At 48.9% G+C, this 22996-nt stretch overlaps 1 protein-coding gene across 1 annotated transcript in view; it reads right to left on the bottom strand.

The window, feature by feature from the left end:
• Positions 1–22996, bottom strand: part of SPEF2 (sperm flagellar and cilia associated 2) — a 1083747-nt gene that overhangs the window by 121065 nt on the left and 939686 nt on the right. The window contains exon 31 of the mRNA XM_085631001.1: positions 5762–5854. Within this exon, the coding sequence (XP_085487127.1) occupies positions 5762–5854 (93 nt within the window). The remainder of the gene's footprint in view (positions 1–5761; positions 5855–22996) is intronic.

The following is a 22996-nucleotide window of genomic DNA, read 5'->3' as shown; positions in this document are numbered from 1 at the left end:
CAGGCCGCTTCATAAGGTAAGATGTAAGTGTTACATTATGTATGTTACAAGGGAAGTACTAAAATAGTTACACGTAGGAATTCAATATGTGGGCCAGGCTACAAAGGTAGTCTGAAGTCACAGATAAATTAAAGAGTTGTAATGCTGCCAATAGTCTGGCCGACATTTCCTTAGTTCTATGTGAAATACGTGGGTTAAGACTACCTGTCGAAGATTAGAACATGCGCATTTCTTGAAAACTTTGCTCCTTAACCAAAACTTCCAAAAATGTTTACAAATTAGGGTGGGGTTTGCCTATTGAGTGGTTTAAGGAGTTGTGCCATCCCGCGATGGCATTATTTGTCTTTGCTCCTCCCTCTAAGCAGGTCGAGTAGCAGTTCCATCAGTCCACAAGAAAACGTGGCTTCCTCCTGCGACCTGACCTGCTTAGATGGCCAATCCATGTGTCTTCAAAATAATTGAGGATAGGTGCCAATTTATCTTCATTTGCCGTAAAGTAATCAGACTCAGTAATAGAGGTGTAGTACTCGTCTACACTTTCAGGAGGAACAAAGCAAAGATCTGCCATTTTTTTAAAACTCAAACTGCAGTTTGCTGTCAGACACATAATCTGCAATTAGAGATGTTTTGGGGATTTTGCGCCAACAGGCCTGAGAAAAGTGGAAAAAACAACTTTGAAGTTTTGTCTCAGAGTACAATTTAGTTATAGTATTCATTATTGGCAATTCGAAGTACACTATAACTTTCCGGGGCTTTTGCGAGAGGTTATGGATTCTACAACTGATAAAAGCTCACTATACGTGGACGATTGTTTGTCTGGGAGCAAACTGTACTCCAAGGGGACAACTGTGTTGTTACAGTACCCATGAACTGTATATATTCGTGTGAAAGGGTGGGGCGTGCTTTTAAATGTACAATCCATCATCCACACCTCACTGTTCTCCAACCTAACAAGGTTTCTGGGGGTGCTTAAGATTAAAATGCGCTGTTGGTTGTTTTCATTGCCATATAATAGGAAAGGTTCATTACAAACAGTGACAAACAGTTGCGGAGGAATACATATATCGGAAAATGTTTGAGGGGTAACTCTTTTAGGGTTGCATGCCTGTTTTGTACGTTGTATAATTCTACGCAAGTTTGGGATACTAGGCATACTCGTTGCAACATGTTGAGGGATATGTTGGGCTACCTCCCTTAAAATTGCACCACACGGTTCATTAGAGTTGACTGCAATTTCTTTCATTTCATTAACAGATTCTCGCACCTGAATCGCTGTTGCAGAGGCAGAGTGGCTATGGTCTGTGCTTCTTAAAACAGAGTCACCCAGAGTAACCGCTCTGCCTCTGCAATGAGTGGAGTAGTATTGCACACACCTCCAATGACACCGAGGCTCAGAATTTCGCTCTTTGCAATACACATAACCACTATGTTCTAGTAGCCGGATTCCTCTGCTGGAGGTGATATATTTCGCCATCTTTGATCCAGACATTAGCTGGGGAAAAAATATAGTACTTTAAAAACACAGACAAGTTGATGCAGGACAACACAATATGACTCATTAAGGCAAAATAACCAACATTTCAGTATGTGTTTCATGTTGGGCAAGATGGTTCACCCCATGTGAAACACTTGACTAAATACCAATCCTATCCTATCCTATCCTATCCCACTCATCCAACTCACACCTACCTTGTTGCCTTTAAAAAAAGTGGGTCACATCGTTTGTTAGCTATATAAAGGAGGTAGCTGTGGTGAAATATGGAGATCACATTGCAGGACAACTGTTTGTGAAATGTTGGAGGGACTCAGTAACCTACTCACAGCCTTTTTGATGCACTAGTCTGGCTGCATATATCACAACTTAGCATAAGACTGTCAACACACCAATTGCTATTTATGACATGTTCATATTTTCAGTGTAATTATGAGTGACATTTCAACCACTGTGAATGACACCCACGGGCAAAATCAAGCAATAGGAGGGAACCATAAATATAAGAAACTTCACACATTACAGCCTAACTGTAAGCAAAGAGAGTCTGATGCCATGTGACATGGAGGGGAAGCAGTGAGCCAGACAAGGTAAACAACAGGGCCCAGGCTGAAATGACTGTATCAGTCCTTTTTTGATCCTGGATCCGGCTGAACACTGTATCTGCCTGTGACAACAAACTAGAGCTATTGAGTTAGGCTCTAACACTGGTGGGACACAGTAGTTGCAGCGCTTTCAACAATTAAGAGTATACTACAACTATATTCAGAATGACTGTGTTTTGATAATGCACACGTGACCCACAATGTAACAGGCTTAATCACCATATGGAACAATGATGCCTCCCATGTACATGCATATTTTTAATTAAATCACAACATTACCGAATCCATCATTCAAGTCCTAAGTCCCCCATAGTTGTATGTATTAATATTATTAATAAGCCAACGCCGTTAAAACCATGCTAGTAATCTGCCCGTATAGGCCTGTTATGTGCCCCAACAACTTTGGATCAGACGACACATATCAAAAACAGGCATATTCGCTATCTGCAACCCTATATTCTTGAGACTCAGCTGGGCCCTGCACGCACTGTCTCAGCCACTGGCGCCGGTAGGGTCGGGCCAGGTCGCTGGATACTGGGGGCGTGTACTTACCGATTAGAAGAAAAATGTCGGCGGAAGAAGTTTGATGATTTTCGGCAGTATGCCAGTGAAAGGCATGCCCTTGGGAAGACAAAAACAAGATTAGTTTATTTACAATCGCCTACAATCACCGATTGCAAATAGCGGGTTAAACGCTCAATCATTACTTGCTTAAACTTACTGAATATGGCGGATGTCTGGGCACGGGAACGCTGGCGTCACCTCTGGTCACCTGAGCAATGGAATCACAAATGGATGGAGACACGGTGGCTGACAGCTTTTATACCCCGCAAGTAAGTTTTTAGGCATGTGCAGGGAAACATTCAGGTAATGTATGATTTTCACTTTTAGAATTTATTGATGCAAACAAAAACAAAAAAATAGAAAAGAATTAGCGTCGTAGGAACGGGGGGCAGTGGGGGCCGGGGGTTAGAGGCGGGATCACATATTTTGGAAAAAACAATCTGAAACTGTGGTAGGACTGCACATATGCATTATAATGGCGTGCGCTTTTGCAGTGTGCGATGTATTGTACTAGGCAATAGGAAACACTGCATTGGCGTTGAAACGGCGAGCGTTGTTAAAAATTCCGGTGTGATGGTCTTTATGATGTTTTTGACGCGTGGTAAAAGCACGCGTTGGAATCGTTTGCGATGTGCGAACATACATTCATGGAAATATGCTACTCAGTCAGTAGAAATCAAAGATTAATGACATTCCCCTTTTCTCTGGAGACGGTGAAGGGCAATGTTGCAAATTGGTCAGAAGGTGAGTGTGGGAGGCTACGAGACCTATTTCAGGGGGGACAGCATCAAGGCGTTCAATTAATCTAAACAAGATTAAAATTGAGCAAAACTGACCGTATGCGCTGCTTTCGGCTACATCACTGGCTCTTTTCAATGAGAACAAAATGACAGTAATACAATCCTTAGCAGGATGAGAAAAGCTTTTCATGCCCTACACAGGCCCCAAAGGCTCAGTTTGCAATATCTATAGCATCCTTGCGCAAGTGCGCCAAGACACGCAATGGACCTACATGAGAAAATGGAACCACATCCTAGGAAACCCCGTTTCAATGACGCAATGGCAAAAACTTTGGTCTGACATTCTTTCACTATGAAAAAGCATGCAAAACAAGGAATTAATGTATAAGCTTATGATGATATGGCATGTTACTGCATCCAGGCTAAAACAAATGTATGACACAGCAAATGGCCAATGCTGGAGGGTATGTGGGCTCCAAGCAGATGTGTTACATGGCTTGTGGACATGCCCAAGGCTACCAATGTTTTGGGAATGAAATTCTTATCTACATTAAGGACGTTTTGAGCCACTCACTGGTGCCAAACTCTGCAATTGTCATCCTTGGCCCTAGATCAACAGAAATAATCATATGTCTAAAACAGTCTGGCGATTAATAACCAATATAATTTCAGACCCATAAAATCTCATGGCACTGAGTTGGAAGTCCCTGGTCACTCCAACAATGCAAGAGTGGGCAGGCAGACTTTGGTTGTTGTTGGTCATGGAAAAGCTGGCATGGAACTTAACGAGATGGAACATAAATATAACAGCCAGTAGCATGCTCTGGAAGACTACCTTATAGATAAGGGCTTTACTTATGGTTGTCCTAAATCCTTGAGATCTCTTCAACAAACTGCCTGAGGAGAAAAGGTTTTTGCGTGCTCTGAGCCAATTATTTATAAAGCAAAAGATGATGTGATATTGTAACCATGATGGAAAGTACACATGTAAAGTTGATTTCAGTTGTCTGATTGCTCGACAGGTGGTAGGAGGGAGAAGGGGAGGGTAGGGGTTTCTTCTTAGATGTCTCCCTGTTATGTGATTTAGTGTTAAGTATGCTTACGTCTGATTACAGGGGTGTGTTGACTGTTGACCTCACTCTCCGAGTGATTTATACAATGGAAAACCGATTCAATTTTGCTAGGCAGGTTGGATTGCGACCCACTCCGAATTGGAATTTTATTAACCAACCTATTATTATATAGATTGGTTCATAAAATTCTTTACCAGTCACATTGTGACCAGTTTTTAACACATCAAGACCAGGACTGTCTTCCCTTCGAGCCCACATCATCTGTGTAATAACTGCGACACATAAGGCCATCATAAATGGCCTCTCATGTATACTTCAACAAGAAAATAACCATCAAGACCATACCAAAAACCAAGTCATAGATTGACTGGAAAGGATAAAAATGCAAAATTAAAATAATTTAAAAAATATAAAACTGACCTTCCCCATTTAGGCACATCATACATTAATAACACCTTCATTAACATCAGAACTGCTCCTGCCCTCCTCCAATCCAGAAAGAAGTTTAAGACATGCTTCTGTATAGAACACTATCATACCTGTCAATTCACACTCCTTTGGCAGGTGTCACCTGCTTTTTAAAAATATACATTCTGCTAGAAAGCAACATGCTGCCCCATCCAATCATAAAATCACTACCTGAATCTCCATCCGAAAATGATTTTCTTTACGTTCAATTGAATGGGATCACCAGCTTAAACATCAGGCATCACTCTCATATGAGTGCCAACTGGATGACAGCTATGCATGATTTCTTACACAACAACCTCCAAATAACCAGCTTAATTGTCAATGATGAAGAATCGTATCTCAAGGATTCTGTAATTGTTCCCCACTCTGCTGCTGTTCTTGAGCTTGGTTTGTGCTCCACAAATAGACATACATATATGCAAGCACTGATGCATATATGACATATAACCATGCTCACATGCATAACAAGACACGAACAGGCTTCAATGAATGCACAGAAATTATGGTTAGATGGCATACGTGCAGGAAAACTGCATTAAGCACGCATGTACATGTGTGAAGTGGACATACATCTAATGTATAAATCAAATTGATTCATGCCCTAGAAACGGAAATAATTAATTTATAAGTGGGCATTTGGAACAACCAATGCTTGTAATGTGTGCTGATCAAAATGTGAATGACATTTACAACAACCAATGGTTGAGGAAAACTGATCTGTTTTGTTGGTATAAGCTCTGCCAAACAGCTAAATCTCTTTCGGCTCAAATCTAATGAGGTAGGAGGTACTGCATTTTAAAACAGTTCAAAAGTCACCTTTTTGCAATGCTCAAGTCGGTTAAATGGCAAAGGATTACATTCTTCTTCTGAAGCAGGTTCATCCATATTTGTTGAAAACCACAGTTCAACCTGAAAAATAGAAAACATGTCTTGTCATCAAATTTCTATTGTAAACTACACTTCCAAATATGTACTCCTAGTCTTTGTTGTGAAAAAATCATATTTTTAAAGTTAAACTATATGAAGACCAAAATAGCCCTAAACCAGCCAAATCACTTGCAGGCAATGCATATTTCCCTACCCCCAGGCCACATTCTGAGATGCATGTATCCACCTACATCAAAGTTTCTTGGTTCAACTAGAATCTCACTTTAGAATAACACTATATGTACTCCGTAATGACAACATAACTCAAAACTAGACCTAAAATTCGTGTAGAGTGAAGAAGCTCAGTAAGAAAATTTTATTTACCTTCGGTAGCGATCTTTCTGATGTATAGTCTATCTACCTGAAAAAATTCCTCACCTCTGAATATCCCACGTGCCATACTCGATCTAGACACTTCCGATATAGCTCACCTGTGCTAATAGGTACTGCTGGCGCCATGTTGATGCAGGAAGGGGAGTCACAGATGTAATGGTCAGCGTTCCTGTGTTTGAGGTTTTGCTAGCTACAACCTATATCCACGTCATCCGCGGGCCAGGCGTGGCCTGCGGGGTTCAATAAAAGGGAAGGGCCCGCTTGTGGGCAGTCTTCCGGTTCAAGTTAACTGTGTGGTGTGCACTATTAATAGGCTCTGGTCAGTGAAAGAACAAGCCCCACCTTGACTACGCAGGTAGTGAGGTCACAACATTGGTGACAAGGGGGCCGTGACCCTCGCCTCGTCCTGGTGGCCGTGGAAGCCCAGCTGCTGCAGTGCGCGATGTGCCCGGTGCATGCGGAGCCACGACCGCCGTGTCGCCTGAAGAGGTGGTGGCGTGAGCCTGTGCCCAGCGGGTGAGTGCGGCCTCGCTGTGTGCCCTGTGTGTCCCGCTGCTTGTGGACAGCACCTGGATGGCCCGATGCTCCCGCCTGTCCCGGCGTGCTGCCCGGTCCCCTGCTGCTTCTGCCTCACTCACAGCTCGAGCATGGTCCCCGCCAGAGGAGCTCGTTTATGTGCTGGCTGCCCCGTCCCTGCGGGGAGAGACGGAGCCTGTCGGCGCGTACGTGCGAAGCGCGTGTTCTGGCACCCGGCACGTCCCAGTGGGGTGCGCAGGTCCCAGGAGGGGAGGAGTGCCTTCCCTGAAAGATCAAGCGCCTGGCAGGAGGAAGACCGGAGACCATTAAGACGGAGCGGCGGACGACCTCCGAACGAAACCACGAAATGACACACCCAGGAAGGCAAGGCCGGAAGCACCCAAAACACGGTGCGGGTAAAGTGGGCATGAACCCCACGCTGCGAAGGACTGCCTGGTGCAAGGCAATACCTATGCCAACTGAGGGATTCCCAACCACTTTGCCACAGTGTGCAGGAGACGGAACAGCGGCCGCGACACCCGAGGACAAAAGCCACCGTCACGGACAGTCGGACAACTATTCCTAGATGACTCCGCGCAGAAAGAGGAGCCACAAAGGACAAGTCAGAGGTACCAAGAACTAGAAGACTCATCCACGGAAGAGGATGAAGGGTAAACTTACCTGATCTCGTTTGAACAAGGGCTCAAGCATCATCGAAGGCCACAACCCACCTGCACGGTCAAGATCACAGGCACAGAAGTAAAGGCGATCATCGATACAGAAGGTTCGGTGAACGTGATGGGCCTCTAGCAATATCAACACCTCCGACCTAGTCCGCCAGTCACCCCATCCTGGACCAAGATATTCACCTATGGAAGCCACACCCCTCTGCAATTGAGAGGAAAACTATCCGTCCTGATCAGGTCAAGTGACCAGGAGGTCGCAGACATCATTCATGCCATAGACCGCGAAGCAGATACCCTCTTAAGAAGCCACACGGCGGAGGACCTGGGTCTGGTTTCCTTTGCCAGGAGTGTCCAAGCCCATCAGGTCGATGAACTACTCAATCAATTCCCGGAACTCTTACGAGGACTCGGATGCATCAAGTGTGACCCATCAAGCTGCACATCAACAAGTCGGTCACCCCAGTCACACTGCAACACAGACGGGTCCCCTTCCACCTGAGGCCATTGGTGGAAAGAGAACTGGAGGTCCTTGAGAAGCAAGGAGTGATTGAGAAAGTCTCTGGACCAACGCCCTGGGTATCCCCGATGGTGATCGCGAAAAAGCCCAAACAGCCAGCCTATGCCTATGAGCCTATGCATCGACATGAGGCTACCCAATCGAGCTATCAAAAGAGAGCGCCATCTGACACCAACCATCTACGATATAATCGCGGACGTCAACGGGTCAAGGTGGTTCTCTAAAGTCGATCTGAACACAGGTTACCATCAGCTGCCGTTAGCGGAAGAAAGCTGCTACATTACTACGTTCAGCACCCACCTGGGGCTACGTCGCTACAAGCACCTGAACTTCAGAATATCCTCGGCGGCAGAGGTATTCCAGAACACAATCTGCGAGATGCCGTCAGGGCTACAGGGAGTGATAAGTGTCAGCGATGACATCCTGATCCACTCTGCCTCTGCGGCGGATCATCACAAACATGTGAGGAGCACGCTGAAGCATATCAGTGAACATGGGGCGACGCTCCACAGAGAAAAGTGTCTCTTCTTCCAACCTTCCCTAGAATTCTTCGGGTATGTGTTCAACTGGGAGGGAATTCAAGTGGATCCAAAGACGTCGCATGACATCAGAAATGCTCCAGCTCGAACGACACCTACCAAAGTGTGGAGTTTCCTTGGCATGGCTACTTAATGCGGGAGAATCATCCCCGATCTGGCGGCCCGCGCTGAACCGTTGAGAGCCCTCACGAAAACAGATACCACGTGGTAGTGGGGACAGCGGGAAGAGGAAGCGTTCCAGAGCATCAAAGACGCGCTCCTGGGAGAGATCCCCCTCGCAACTTCGATCCAACGAAGCGGACGAAACTACTAGTGGACGCCAGTCCGGTGGGACTAGGAGCGGTGCTCGCCCAGGAACAGGAGCCAGGCAGATGGGCCGCGTTGTCGTTTGCCAGCAAGTCGCTTCCCCCCTGAAGCAAGGTACGCCCAGATAGAGCGAGAGGCCCTCGCTATAAAGTGGGCCTGTAATCATTTCCACCTGTACCTGACAGGCCAGCCGTTCACTGTGGTCACCGACCACCAGCCTTTGGTTCCCCTCTTCAAAGGATCAGCCCCTCATCCACCTCTCCGGATCGAGCGATGGACTGTACAACTCCAGCCATAGCAAATGGAAGTGGTGTACAGACCAGGGGTGAAGAATTCTGCGGACTTTCTGTCCCGGCACTCAGCACCACAGGTGGAGGGAGGAGACCTCGAAGGGTCGGAACGGTACATTAGCATGATCTCTGCGGTGGCATGTCCCTAGGCCATGACACTTGAGGAAATCAAGGAAGCTGCTGAGAAAGACACCATCTACACCCAGACCCTCCAGGCGGTCCAAGAAGTGTCATGGAGGAACTTCCTTCAGTAGACCATTGCCTGGGCACCAGAGAACCAAGAAGGGCTGATGAAGATATGGAGGGTGAGGTGCGAGCTGAGCACCACAGAAGACAGGATATTATTGAGAGGCTCGAAGCTAGTGATACAACAAGCGCTGTAACACCGAGCGACTCAACTGGCCCATGGAGGCCACCAAGGTGCAACCAAGATGAACGCACAAATGAGGGAGAAGGTCTGGCTCCCTGAACTTGAGGAAATGGCTGAAATCTAGTTCGCCAGTGCCCGGCCTGCCAACTCACTAGCGTTCCCGAGAAGCCGACCCCGGTGATTACAGAAGAGGCCTGCACCCTCCCGCGGTCGAAGGCGAGCATCGACTTTGGGAGTTTCCCTAGAGGGAAACATACGCTCATCCTCGTGGATGCTTTTTCGAAATATCCCATCATATGACCAGTCATGTCAACCGCCTTCACCCATGTAGCCCCTATCCTCGAGAAAGTGTTTGCCACGTTAGGATTTCCCTGGAGCTCCGGAGCGACAATGGGCCCCCATTCCACGGGGTTGAGTTCGCTACCTTCCTACGTAAGCGAGGGATCCGACACCGCCGCATCACACCTCAATGGCCCCAAGCCAACAGAGACATTGAAAGTTTCATGCGGACTTTAAACAAAATGCTACGTATCGCCATGGTGGAGCAAGCGGATCCCGAGAAGCGTCTCCACGAATTCCTCAGAGAGTACAGGAGCACTCAACATTGCACCACGCAGCGGAGCCCGTGGTACCTCATGCTCAAAGGCCCAAGGAGAGATCTAATCCCTACGGGTCCAGGGTGGACACCTTCGCCTCTAGATGCCCAGGAAGCCCAAGCAAGAAGAGAACGACAGATAACCAAGCCAGTGCTCAACACCATGCTGCACCTCAGTCACTCCGACCTGGTGCCACCGTCCTACTCCAAGACTGCCGGCCAGGGGGAAAATTCCGAAGTACCCATGAACCAGGGACCTGGACAGTTGTCACCAGCAATGGAACCATGGTGACGGCCAGAAAGGGGAGCGAGGAGATATCGTGAAACATCTCCTGGTTCAAGGAACTCGTTGCTGAAGCCTCAGCCGGGCCACCGGTGTGTGACCCCCGGCCCTCGCTGAGTCCAAGCCGGAGCATCCAGGGCAGGGAAGCAGAAGATGGGGGCAACCCAGTGGAACCCGATCCCCAACACACGCCGCCTCCTTGTTCGCCTCCCGGCTGGCCAACATCTGGGGAGTCACCCTTAAGAAGCCAACCACATCGCTACAGTCTACGGCCCAATCCTCGCCCTAATCATCGGCTCCAGGATTTTGCATGCTGAGGCTGCAGAGACTGATCCTACCAAACTGTGTGTAGTCTACTGGACTTTCAGAAGCTGTTGTCTCTCAAGAACAAAGTTGGGGAGGGATGTAATGGTCAGCGTTTCTGTGTTTGAGGTTCCGCTAGCCGGAACCTGTATCCATGTCATCCGTGGGCCAGGGGTGGCCTGCAGGGTTCAATAAAAGGGAAGAGCCCGCTTGTGGGCGGTCTTCTGGTTACAGTTAACTAAGTGTTTGGTGTGCATTATTATTAGGCTCTGGTCAGTGAAAGAACAGGCCCTCCCTTGACTACGCAGGTAGTGAGGTCACAACAACAGTGACTTTATTGAAGCTACATAGCACCCAACTCGGTGCACTGATGTCAGTTCTCGCCCATATGTAACCAGGCCTTTAGAGGTGGAGATGAGGTTAAGAGATTAGTAGTTGTGGTAGTGCGGTACAGCAATCTATATTGGTATTTTAATAAGAGGCCTCCCAATAAAATGAGGAGGAGGATGGGGAAAGATCATTTTCTAAGGTAAAATGTTCTTCTAATAGATACCTCTATCTTCAGATTCCTCACCTCTTGAGGAAGGTCAGAGGAATAAATACTAGAGAACTGAGTGAGCAAAAATGGCAATCTATTCGCACCTCTATTGTCTGAGTACAGACACTAATTTTTGTTCAAGGTGTGAAAGGAAGACATGCTGCTGTTCTGCAAATTACAGCCACAAAACACCTCTGGCCAAGGATGCGATGAATTATTTTGCATTCGTGGAATGGGCATGGATTCCCTCAGATGGCTTTTCTTTGGTGTTGCATAGCACATTCTGATGCATAATATAATCCAGACGGGAAAAAGTCATCTTGTGAACCAACTTTCCCTATTTTGCCCATGTACCCTACAAAGAAATGGTCAATATAATAACTGACTGCATGCTCCATAGTTGGATGTAGTGGGGGAAAAGGGCAGACAGAGTGATAAATTGCCCCAGATGGAACTAAGTCACCACTGTCATTGCCACAGCAACCAGTAAAACTGTTTCCAATGTTACCAAGCAAAACAAACTATGTAGGGGCTCAAATTAAGCACCCACCAGAAAGGTAAGAGCATGGTACTAGTCCCATTAGAGAATGAAGAAAGGAATGGGGGAAACATTATTCAGTCCTTTCGGAAACTGCAGAAACATTGTTGAGAAGTACAGAAAGGCCAACAGAGCCGTCATATAACCCTTGAACCTGCTCACTGCACAATCGTGCTGGGCGAAAGATAGTGTAAACTGTAAGATTTATGACAAAAAGCGCATTAAATGGTTCACGTGGTGTTCGGTGCGCCAACTAGCAAATCTATTCCACCTGTCACAATAAACCAACTTGGTGGAGGGGTGCTGACGGGCTCATGATAATCATTACCTCCTATGATAAGAATGTATGTCCCCGCTCAATTTCCTGGCATTTAATTGAGATGTATATTCTGGAGGTTGGGGTGCAGAAACTGCCCATCCAACTGACAGAGGAGCTCTACCATGAGAGGAAGATGGAGAGGAGGACACAGGGAGGAAGTCTGTGTACCACACACTTCTCAGCCGATCAAGGGCAAAGAGGATTGCTTGAGCCCGGCCTTGGTAAACCTTCCTCAAAGCCTGGCAAATCACGGGTATAGGTGGAAATTAGTATTAAAGTGGAAACTTACAGCTCAACTGAACTGCATTCCCTGGATCTCCCTGCAACAGACAGTCGAGGGCACAAAATATTTGACAATGGGCATTGTTGTGAGTAGGGACCAGATCCACCTAAGGCATGTCCCATTTGGCAAATGTGTCCTGAATCACCTCTAGATGGAGATGCAACTTGTAGTCCCCAAGATGATATCAACTTAGACTGTTGGTCCTGGAGTTCAAAGAACAGGTCAGATGGTTGGTGGCTAGCCAATCCCCATTCTGGAGCACCCAGGCCCAGATCCTCTGCACTTCTCAACAGAGAAGATATCACACGCCTTCCTACTTATTAACATTCCACATCACGTAATATTTTCTGTCAAAATCTAGAAGAATCAGCCACAAAAGAAGGGAGGAAGGCCTTGGGCGCTATCTGAGTTGCAAGTATTTCAATCAGGCTGATGTTTAAAGCTTGAGCCTCTATACACTACAGGCCTCTAATCCCTAGTTCCTTTAAATGCGTGTCTTGCCCGTAACTGGACATGTCGGTGACTACTGAGGCAACTTTGGGAGCAGACACAAGTAACTGAAGGTTGTCCTATGTCGGCCATAAGCATAAGTCTGCTGCAGTGTCCCTGGAGGCCACAATGGATTCCACATGATTTCCCTGGTGCAGGCACTACTAACTGCGGCCGCACTACTTTACAGCCCTCATGTGCTAGTGTACATGCATGACCGGGATGATGCAGGAAACCAACAGACCCAGGAGGTGCAGAACACAAATGTTCCATATCCTCTGTTGAGAAGGGAGAGTTTGGAGCAATGTTGTATCTAGTACTGCCCCTATGAACAGGAGCACTGAAAGGGCTTCAGGTGAGATATGGGCACATTGATGGAAAAACCCAGATCGAACAGCAGGGACGCTGTATCATGCAAGTGATGAGACATTATTTGTGACGATGCAGCTTTGAGCAGCCAAGAGTCTAGGTACAGGAATACTGGGATACCTGAACTCCTGAGATAGAGTGCAATCACCGGCATCACCTTTTTGAAGGCTCAAGCTGCTGATGTGAAAACCAAATGGACAACCAACAGGTAGGGAGTAGACTCTACCGTGAAGTGCAATTACTTCCTGTGTGACTGCAAGATAGGTATAGGAAAGTATATTTCCTATAAGCCAAAGGACATCATCCAGGCGTTTGCTTTAAGGGCCAAGTGTTCCTGATTGAGGGACAGCATCTTGAACTTTGCTTTGTGTAGGTAAAAGTTCAACAAAAAAAAGTTCAAAAACCTAAGATCTGGGATCAGACAGGACCGAGAAAGTACCAAGAGTAGCACCCCTTCCCAATTCTCTGCTCTAGGACCAACTCCACCACTCCTTACTCCAGCAGGGGGTGCCGTTGTAAGGGTACCACTTTACTATAACTTGTAGGACTCATTGGTCTGATGTAATGGCTACCAGCCCTGTGGAAAAGAAGACACTCAACTTTCCAACATCAATACGTGCTCCTTTCCAGGATGAATAATAGCAACTTCTCTGGTTGTGCTAGGTAGGAACAGAAGGTTTGGAGGCCACTGCCCATGGCCCTGTACTTATACTTCTTTACAAGGAGTTTTGCTGCTGTAGGGGTGGCTGGCCTGGCTGGTGCTGCTTACTGTAGAAGCTCCTTCAAAACCCCTTAAAACTCTAAAACGTGAAAAAGACTTTGGAGGAGGAAAGCAGCGCCAGGAATATGACTGTTGCTCTTCCAGCCATAAATATTTCTAAGGCTGCTTGCACCTTGTAGCCAAATAGACATTTTCTATTGAGGTATTTTGAACATTCTGTGAAAAACCTGTTAAGCACAGCCAAGCATGTTGACTAGCGCCACACTCGGGCAGAGACTGCATGAAATTATGCCATCTCTGCTGCGGTAGGGCCCTGAAGCAGGTCTATATTTATATGTGTCAATACCGTTCTGTAGGGCTTACAGATCCGTAGAGGAAGGAAAATGTGCTAATTTGCTTCCCCCATTCATATCTCGTGGTACTTTTGAGGGCCAAGATCTGAGTCTGTTCAAATATGGTGTTTATAGCCTCCTAATATTGTTGGTGGTCACCAAAACCCTCTTTGTACTTATCATCTTTAGACAGACACTGTGCCTCCTCTCTGGTACACTGTCACTTAACAAGGGCCAGTGGATCCATGGTTGTATTGTTTGTCAAGATCTGAACAAGCCAACTGCGAATGGAGAGGAAAATGCCTTGAATGCCAGCCAAATCAACTGCAGCTCTAGCAGACTGATGTGAAGCACCAGCTCCACTGGAGTACAGAGGATCCTGTTCGTTAGACACTTCAGATGGGCTCCCCACCTGAGAATGGCGGAATCCATTACTAATGTGACTTGGTGGGGGTCAGATGAAGTCCCTGAAGAAAGTTCCATTTGGTCCCTCATCAGACCACATACATAACAGCATTCCGAGAAATCATCATGGTGTCCAACAGCTCTCCCGCATGCTGGATCTTTTGCCTGTGGAGGCACCAGTGCTGAGTCCTGAAATGTCAATGCAAGTGTGTGACCAGAAGAATATAGGAAGCCAGCAGACTTTGCAGGCGCACGACCATCAACACTGAAATTTGAGCACGTTTCTGGAAGGATGGAACCATTGAGTGGATGTCTAAGACCCTCTGAGGGGGAGGAAAGTTGCAGAGAATGGTAGTGTCCAGAACTGCTCCTTTAAACAGGAAACGTTTGGAGAGTTCCATGTGAGATTTGAGTCTGTGGAGTCAAAAACCCAGGTCAAAGAGCAGAACTGTAGTCATCATTGTTTTAGGAAAATTGGCATACTCGACTGTTAGAACTGGGGGTCTCTAGTTGGCTGAGGTAGGTACCTTAGTCCAAATACGGACCCTTGCTTCTAGTCAGGGTAAGGAGGGACACCCTCTTAGATAACCCCTGCTCACCCCCGGTAGCTTGGCACGAGCAGCCAGGCTTATTTCCAAGGCAAGGTGGAAACTATTTGCAACCACACTCCCAGTAACACACTGATAACACCACAAATGGACACCGCACTGGTTTTTATAAAAATAGCGGCATCTTTATCAAAAGGAATACGATGAGACCAAACAATAGAAATCCAACAGATGCGTATTCGTAATCTTTCACTTTGCCGGTTATTAGGCCAGCAATACTTATAGGTTCTTGCGGTATTAATGAGCAGTTCAGAATGATCTAATGCAGTCCTAATGCAATGCTATGCAGTTCGTAATGCAGTTCGTAATGTAATAATAACATACAGCCTCATGCATCAACCCAAAATCCAGTCGGTAAAATACCGATTCGGTAATAGCTCCCGTTATTAAGTAAAAAATACCCAATCCCAATGCATCAACCCAAAAGCAGAAATCGCTATTTAAGGAATCCTTAAATAGCGATTCTTTAAATAGGGATTCCTTAAATACCGATTCCTTAAATAGCGATTGCATTTAAGGAATCCCAAAGTGAGATTCCTTAAATGCAATGCATCAAAGTTAAAAAATTAGCGATTTCGCTAATAGGGGGAGCAAATTACCATGAAGATGAACTGCATGGTAATTTGCAAAAACTTTGAAAAATGCACTTTTGTGCATTTTTCAAAGTTTCATGTTGCGCACACACATGCCCTTAGAGCATGTGTGTGTGCAACATATGTGCACATATCATTTTCAGGGGTGCAACAGGGTGTCCTTTTGACACCCTGGCACCCTTGAAAGTGCTCCCGCTATTAGCGATTCGGTAATACCGAATCGCTAATACAGACTGGCTTTACATTCATTCCTATGGGCCTCCAAGCCCATAGGAATGAATGGGTAGGTATTCCTTATTACCGATTCGGTATTACCGATTCGGTAATAAGGAATATTAAGGAATCGCTATTTGAATAGCGATTCCTACATGCATAGCCTTTTGCTATTCCTTATTAGCGATTCCTTATTTTTCGCTAATAAGAAATCGCAAATGGCATTGTTGATGCATAGGCCCCATAGTCCTTAATGCACGTACTAATGAAGTTCGTAACACAGGATGAATGCGATTCGTAATGCAAGAATAATGCGATTCGTAATGGAAGAATAATGCGATTCGTAATGCAAGAATCAGGCAGTTCGTAATGTACGAATAATGCGATTTGTAATGCAAGAATCAGGCAGTTCGTAATGCAAGAAATAATGCGATTTGTAATGCAAGAATCAGGCAGTTCGTAATGCAAGAAATAATGCGATTTGTAATGCAAGAATCAGGCAGCTCGTAATGTAAGAATAATGCAGTACGCCAATCTGCACGGACAACTCGGGCCCCCACTAGGCCCCAACACCAGAGCCATCGGTCATAAGCTTAAAGGGGCAGCCCTAGTACTGCTGGGCAGGTACGGGCAGCTCGGGGACTCGGCGCGTCTAACGCAGTGCAGCGGGAGAGAGCTCGGAGCACTCCTGCACTCCTCCTGCACGCCTCCCCAGGCCACACACGCTTGCGGCTCCCGACCGGAGTCCAAGCCTTACCTGGGGAGGTGCGCTGCTCGCTCTCGCTCTCACCCCGCTTGTCGAACGTCCTGCTGGGCGGCCACGATGATGGTGCAGCTCCATTGTTAGGTGACACTGTAGCCGGACGGGTTACAGTGCTGCCTTCTCCTTCGTTGACGAACTTGGGCAGATTCCTCTCGGTGAAAAACGAGTCAAATCAGCAAACTGCAGGCCAGCCCCAGAACACACAGCAAGGGCAGTCCTTCTCTTCAGTCTGTTTAGTCTCTTCAGCTGTTCTTCTTTGACAGAGGTTCCTCTTGATTACAAAGTAGGTTCAATCCTTTTTCAGTCTGGATTTCAGTCTTGAGTTTAGGGGTTTCAGCTCTCACATTTATACCCCTAAATGCCTTTGAAGTATTTGTGTTCAGGGAGCTCTGAGCCCAGTTCAAACCAGACCTGGGTGTCTTCTGCCAGTGCACACCCTCTTCCTTTGATAGTCAGGGTCTGGGGCCCAGACGCTCTGCTTGAGGTGGAGCCATCCTTTTGTGGCAGCACCTCCAGGGGGCTACTCCCCCCCCACATCAAATGCAGGCCAGCCTGTTGCTTTCTCACCGTCTCCTCCCGGGGGTCAGGGCACTTCCCACACCCTGTCACCTCCAAACCCAGATGGTCAATACACAAACTGGCAGAGGCACACAGGATTGTTTAAGACAAGAAACCAGCCACTTTTAAAAATGTGGTTCCTAAGCACACAATTTAAAAACCATCTTCACAAAAAGAAGTGTTATTAAATTCTGAGTTCAGGCACACAAACTCCATCTCTCCATCTTATGCCTATGGGAAGATATGCTAGAACCATGGGACACAGCATTCCCCATTCTGTCCTATGGGCAAGATGGCCATGCAACAGTGAAAAACGAAGTTGGCAGTATTTCACTGTCAGGACAGGGTACACACCTCAGTAGATGTCCTACCTTTCACATACACTGCACCCTGCCCAGGGAGGTACCTTGGGCCTACTATAGGGGTGTCTGATGTGCATAAAAAGGGAAGGTAAGGCCTGGCAAGTGGGTGCACTTGCCAGGACAACAAGGCAGTTAACAAACTGTGCGCAGGCACTGCAGTAGCAGGTCTAAAATCTCTTTTTAGGGCTACTTGTGTGGGTGGCACAATTAGTGCTGCAGGCCCACTAGTAGCATTTGCATTACCAGCCCTGGCACACATAGTGCACTTTACTAGGGACTTTACTAGTAAGACAAACACATCAATTATGGACAACCAATTACCATAACACTTTATACAGGGAGCACTTGCACTTTGACACGGATCAGCAGTGGCAAAGTACCCAAAGCATCTAAGTCGGCAACATAATGTCAGAAAAAGGTCTAGGAGGAAGGCAAAAAAGTTTAAGGAACTTTAGCCCAAAAGGGCCGAGTCCAACATCGACTACCTGAAATGTGCCTAAACTACCGCCATTTACTTTGGCGAAGAACTCAGGTGCCGATGTCAAGCCAAATGAAAGTACTGTGAATAGATAATGAGCGGAGAACACAACATAACGCATATACTTACAATGTGGCTGCAGGATCGAACCATGATAATATTCGTCCTGAAAATTGATGACACTAATTAATCTTTCTCTTCAGCGTCTTGAACTTTTCCTTCCTGAAGAAGAAATTCAGGATCCTGAGTTCTAAGATAATATACAGACATTCACCCTCAAGGTCTCCACCCACGCAAAGGACACCCTCAAGACCGCCGAACACCTGCACTTCCAAATCCACACTGACCCCAACACCACCCTCAGAGGAAGGCTCATCTACAGACCTCCGGGGCCCAGAGCGCCGTTCAGCGACTCCATCGCCGACCTCGCCAGCACCCACGCACTCGCCTCCACGGACTACATCCTCCTCGGGGACCTGAACTTCCACCTCGAGAACAACAACGATGCCAACTCTACCACCCTGATCGACAACCTGGCAAGCCTCGGCCTCAGACAGCTCGCCACCACACCAACCCACGCCGCCGGCCACATGCTGGACCCCATCTTCTCCACAGGCACCCACGTCACCTTCGACCACACCACCGAACTCCACTGGACCGACCACCGCTGCATCCACTTCACCTTCAAGAAGCCAACCATGCACCACCGCACCCAACAACTCCCACGTCGCTGCTGAAGCAAAGTCACCAAAGACCAACTGACCTCCACCCTCGCCCAGAACCCACCTGCGGCCTCCACCAACCCAGACACAGCAGCCCACAACCTCAGACAATGGATTGAAGACTGCGCCAACACCCTCGCACCACTCAGGAAACCCCCCATCAACCACGCCAGCAAGAAAGCCACCTGGTTCACCGATGAGCTACAGACCTCCAAACGCGCCTGCCAGAAACTGGAGAAGAAATGGCTCCACGGTCGCACACCTGACAACCACGCAGCCCACAAGGACGCCACTCGTAGACACCACCACCTCATCAGAATGGCCAAAAGATCCTCCTTCAAAAACAGACTGGACAACAACGCACACGACAGCAAAGAGCTCTTCAGCATCGTGAAGGAACTCTCCAACCCCAACGCCAATGCCAACGACGTCCCGCCTTCACAACAACTGTGCAACGCTCTGGCAACCTTCTTCCACCAGAAGATAGCAGACATCCACAACAGCTTCAACATCCCGATCAACCCGACCGCGCCAGACTCCTCCCCCGCGAACACCACCTGGACCAACCAGCTGACCTCCTGGACCAACGTCAACGACGAAGAAACACGCAAGGTCATGAACTCCATCCACTCTGGATCACCGTCAGACCCTTGCCCTCACCACGTGTTCAACAAAGCCGACGCAACCATCGCAACCAAACTACGGAAGGTCATCAACGCCTCCTTCGAGACAGCCACATTCCCGGACAGCTGGAAGCACGCCGAAATCAACGCCCTCCTCAAGAAGCCCAAGGCGGACCCCAAGGACCTCAAGAATTTCCGACCCATCTCCCTCCTCCCATTCCCGACGAAGGTCATCGAGAAAATCGTCAATGCGAAACTAACCCGCCACCTCGATGACAACAACATCCTGGACCCGTCCCAGTCCGGGTTCAGACGAAACCACAGCACTGAAACAGCCCTCATCGCCGCCACAGATGACATCAGGCGACAACTCGACAATGGCGAAACTTCAGCCCTCATCCTCCTGGACCTTTCGGCCGCCTTCGACACGGTCTGCCATCGCACCCTAAAACACGCCTTCAAGAAGCCGGGATCCATGAGAAAGCCCTCAGCTGGACCACATCCTTCCTCTCCGGCAGAACCCAGAGAGTCCGACTCCCACCCTTCCTATCCGAAGCCACCGACATCATCTGCAGCGTAGCCCAGGGATCATCACTCAGCCTGACGCTGTTCAACATCTACATGGCCCCCCTCGCACAAGTAGCCCGTCAGCACAACCTCAACATCATCCCCTACGCCGACGACACCCAGCTCATCCTCTCCCTCACCAAGGACCCGCACACCGCCAAAACGAACCTCCACGAGGGAATGAAGGCCGTCGCCGAATGGATGCAGAGCAGCCGTCTGAAACTGAACTCGGACAAGACGGAGGTCCTCATCCTCGGATCCACCCCCTCGGCCTGGGACGACTCGTGGTGGCCTACAACGCTGGGAACGGCACCCACACCTACCAACCACACACACATCCTCGGATTCGTCCTCGACTCCTCCCTCTCCATGTCGAAGCAGATCAACGCCGTCTCTTCCTCCTGCTACAACACCCTCCGCATGCTCCGCAGGATCTACAAGTGGATCCCGTCCGAAACAAGGAGAACTGTTACACAGGCCCTCATCAGCAGCAGGCTGGACTACGGCAACACACTCTACGCAGGAATCCCAGCCAAACACCTGCATCGACTACAACACATCCAAAACGCCTCCGCACGTCTGATCCTCGACGTACCCCGACGCAACCACATCACCCCCCACCTGAAAGACCCACACTGGGTCCCCGTCGACAAGAGGATCACCTTCAAACTCCTCACCCACGCACACAAAGCACTCCACAACACCGGACCAGCCTACCTGAACGACAGACTCAACTTCTACACCCCCACCCGCCAGCTCCGCTCAGCAAACCTCGCTCTCGCGGCGATCCCCCGCATCCAACGAAAGAACACCGGTGGCAGATCATTCTCCTACCTCGCCGCCAAGACCTGGAACACCCTCCCCACCCACCTACGGCAGACCCAGGACCTGCTCACCTTCAGAAGACATCTCAAGACCTGGCTCTTCGAGCAGTAGCAGTTCCCCCCTCCCTTCAGCGCCTTGAGACCCTCACAGGTAAGTAGTGCGCTTTACAAACTCCTTGATTGATTGATTGATTGATTGGAAACAGGGAAGGATTGCAAATAGTATCCCTGTCCAATTTTGTGCTTTGGCACAAATTTCACTGCTCCCTTTAGAAACAGTGCTTGCCACCTCCTGCTGCAAGATGGAGAGGTGATCTTTGGAAAGGCAAGAGTGCTGGAGAGGGGTGGGGAAGGAGCCTGTTGGAATGATAGAGCATACTCCCTTTTCACTATCTGTAGAACCGACTGATCTGAAATGACAGCCTTCCAAGTCCTTAGAAGGGAGGACATCCGGCCTCTTTCAGCACATCGTGATCTGATAATAGCAAAGTATGGCTGCTTCCCTGGTGGTGCCGGGTGGGAGAACGGGGAGGAGATACTGAGATGTTGGGACCCTCAGCCCTTACCTTTACCTCTGCCTCTGTATTGCTTGACAATTATATTTTAGGGTTGCTGCTCCTGTGACTGAGAAGATTGCTGCTGACATAAGCTGCTGACATAAGATTGTCAGAAAGCAGCAAAACTGCCTATTTTTCCTGTGAAGCTGTTGTTGTTGCAGGCCTAGAGACATATATATGTATGTATGCATATGTATGTATATGGTATTTCTATAATGCTACCTGAACCAAAAGGCATGAGAGTGCTGTATATCGTCGATGATATGCATAAAGACAACAAGTAGGGGGCGCTAGAGGGTGCACAAGCAGAATGGCCGCACTGGTGTGAGGCTCCTGCTGCCTGGACGAACATCCTCCATTTATCCTGTGTCAGACCGCTGCTCCTCCGACGGAAACCACACTCGATGCTATTACCATCCGGCACACTCGGTGAAAGTTTTGAGACTGGGCGACTTGCCACGGCGAAAATATCAGCGGTGCGAGTTGGGGCGGGCAACTGGCTGCTGAGAGGTGCGGCGCGCTGCCCGACGGGCGATCTACTCTGGGCCGGGGCGCACCACGCGGCGGACAGGCCTCGACGGGGACCGGCGGCTGCGGAGCCCTGCATTCCTGGGAGACCGGCTGCCGCCTGAGGATTCCCCCCCCCTCCTCCGCCGAGGTATGCGGCTTTGTGGCGTGCCCTGAATCGGGACCGGTAGTGACCCACGGCGCTGTCTGCTGGGGGGACCTGAGGCGAGAGGACGAGTCGTAATGCTGGAGACGGGAGGTATGCCCCATTGACATTTGGTGTTTGCCGCCCCCCCCCCCCCCCGCTTGGTCCTGCGGAAGAGTACCGCCGGCACAGGGGCACCGGACTAGCAACGGAGGTGACGGCCGTTGGAGGCTTTGCCGTGCTAGAGGCGCGGGAACAGTGTGCTGCTGGTTACTGATCGCACCCGGGGCCCAGGGGGTCTGCGCACTGCGAACGTCCTGAGTGATGAAGGCTGATCGGGCGGCTGAGACCCGGGCCCCCCCCCCCCGCTACGAGGTACAGTGAAGGACGGTGGTCGTACCAACACACGGGGAGACGGTGACTAGCAAGTGGGGCCCTGGGAGCGCACACGAGAACCCACGGCTCCCCACTTCGAGATCTTAGACGGTGGCGCACCGGGGACTGGGTGCACATCCTGAGGCGGGCCCTGGTGGCGTTGGCCCCGTATTCTTAGCCGCTGTGGACCGTTACATGCCACCGTTCCGCCTGCCTGCTAACTAGTGGAACACAGGGGAGGCTGTGCGGAGGTGCGGGCCCCCCCCCGCCTGGAGACTTGGGACGCAGCGCGGCCCCCCCCCTGCTGCCCTGCTGGCATATTTGGACGCAATGGTGGAAGATGAGTGATTGCTGCGAGGCCAATTCTGTTTATTTCGCACTTTGATTCCTGCAGCGGCTGTTTGGCTACGACGACCGGTGGACCGCGGGTGACGACGGGGGTCGACACCTCCTTCTCTGCCCACAGTCTCTGCCCGGAGGTGCCGGGTTGGGCCATC

Source organism: Triturus cristatus, chromosome 2_1 (genome assembly GCF_964204655.1).
Source record: "Triturus cristatus chromosome 2_1, aTriCri1.1, whole genome shotgun sequence".
NCBI classification, from domain to species: domain Eukaryota; kingdom Metazoa; phylum Chordata; class Amphibia; order Caudata; family Salamandridae; genus Triturus; species Triturus cristatus.
This window is presented reverse-complemented; position numbering and strand designations above follow the sequence as displayed.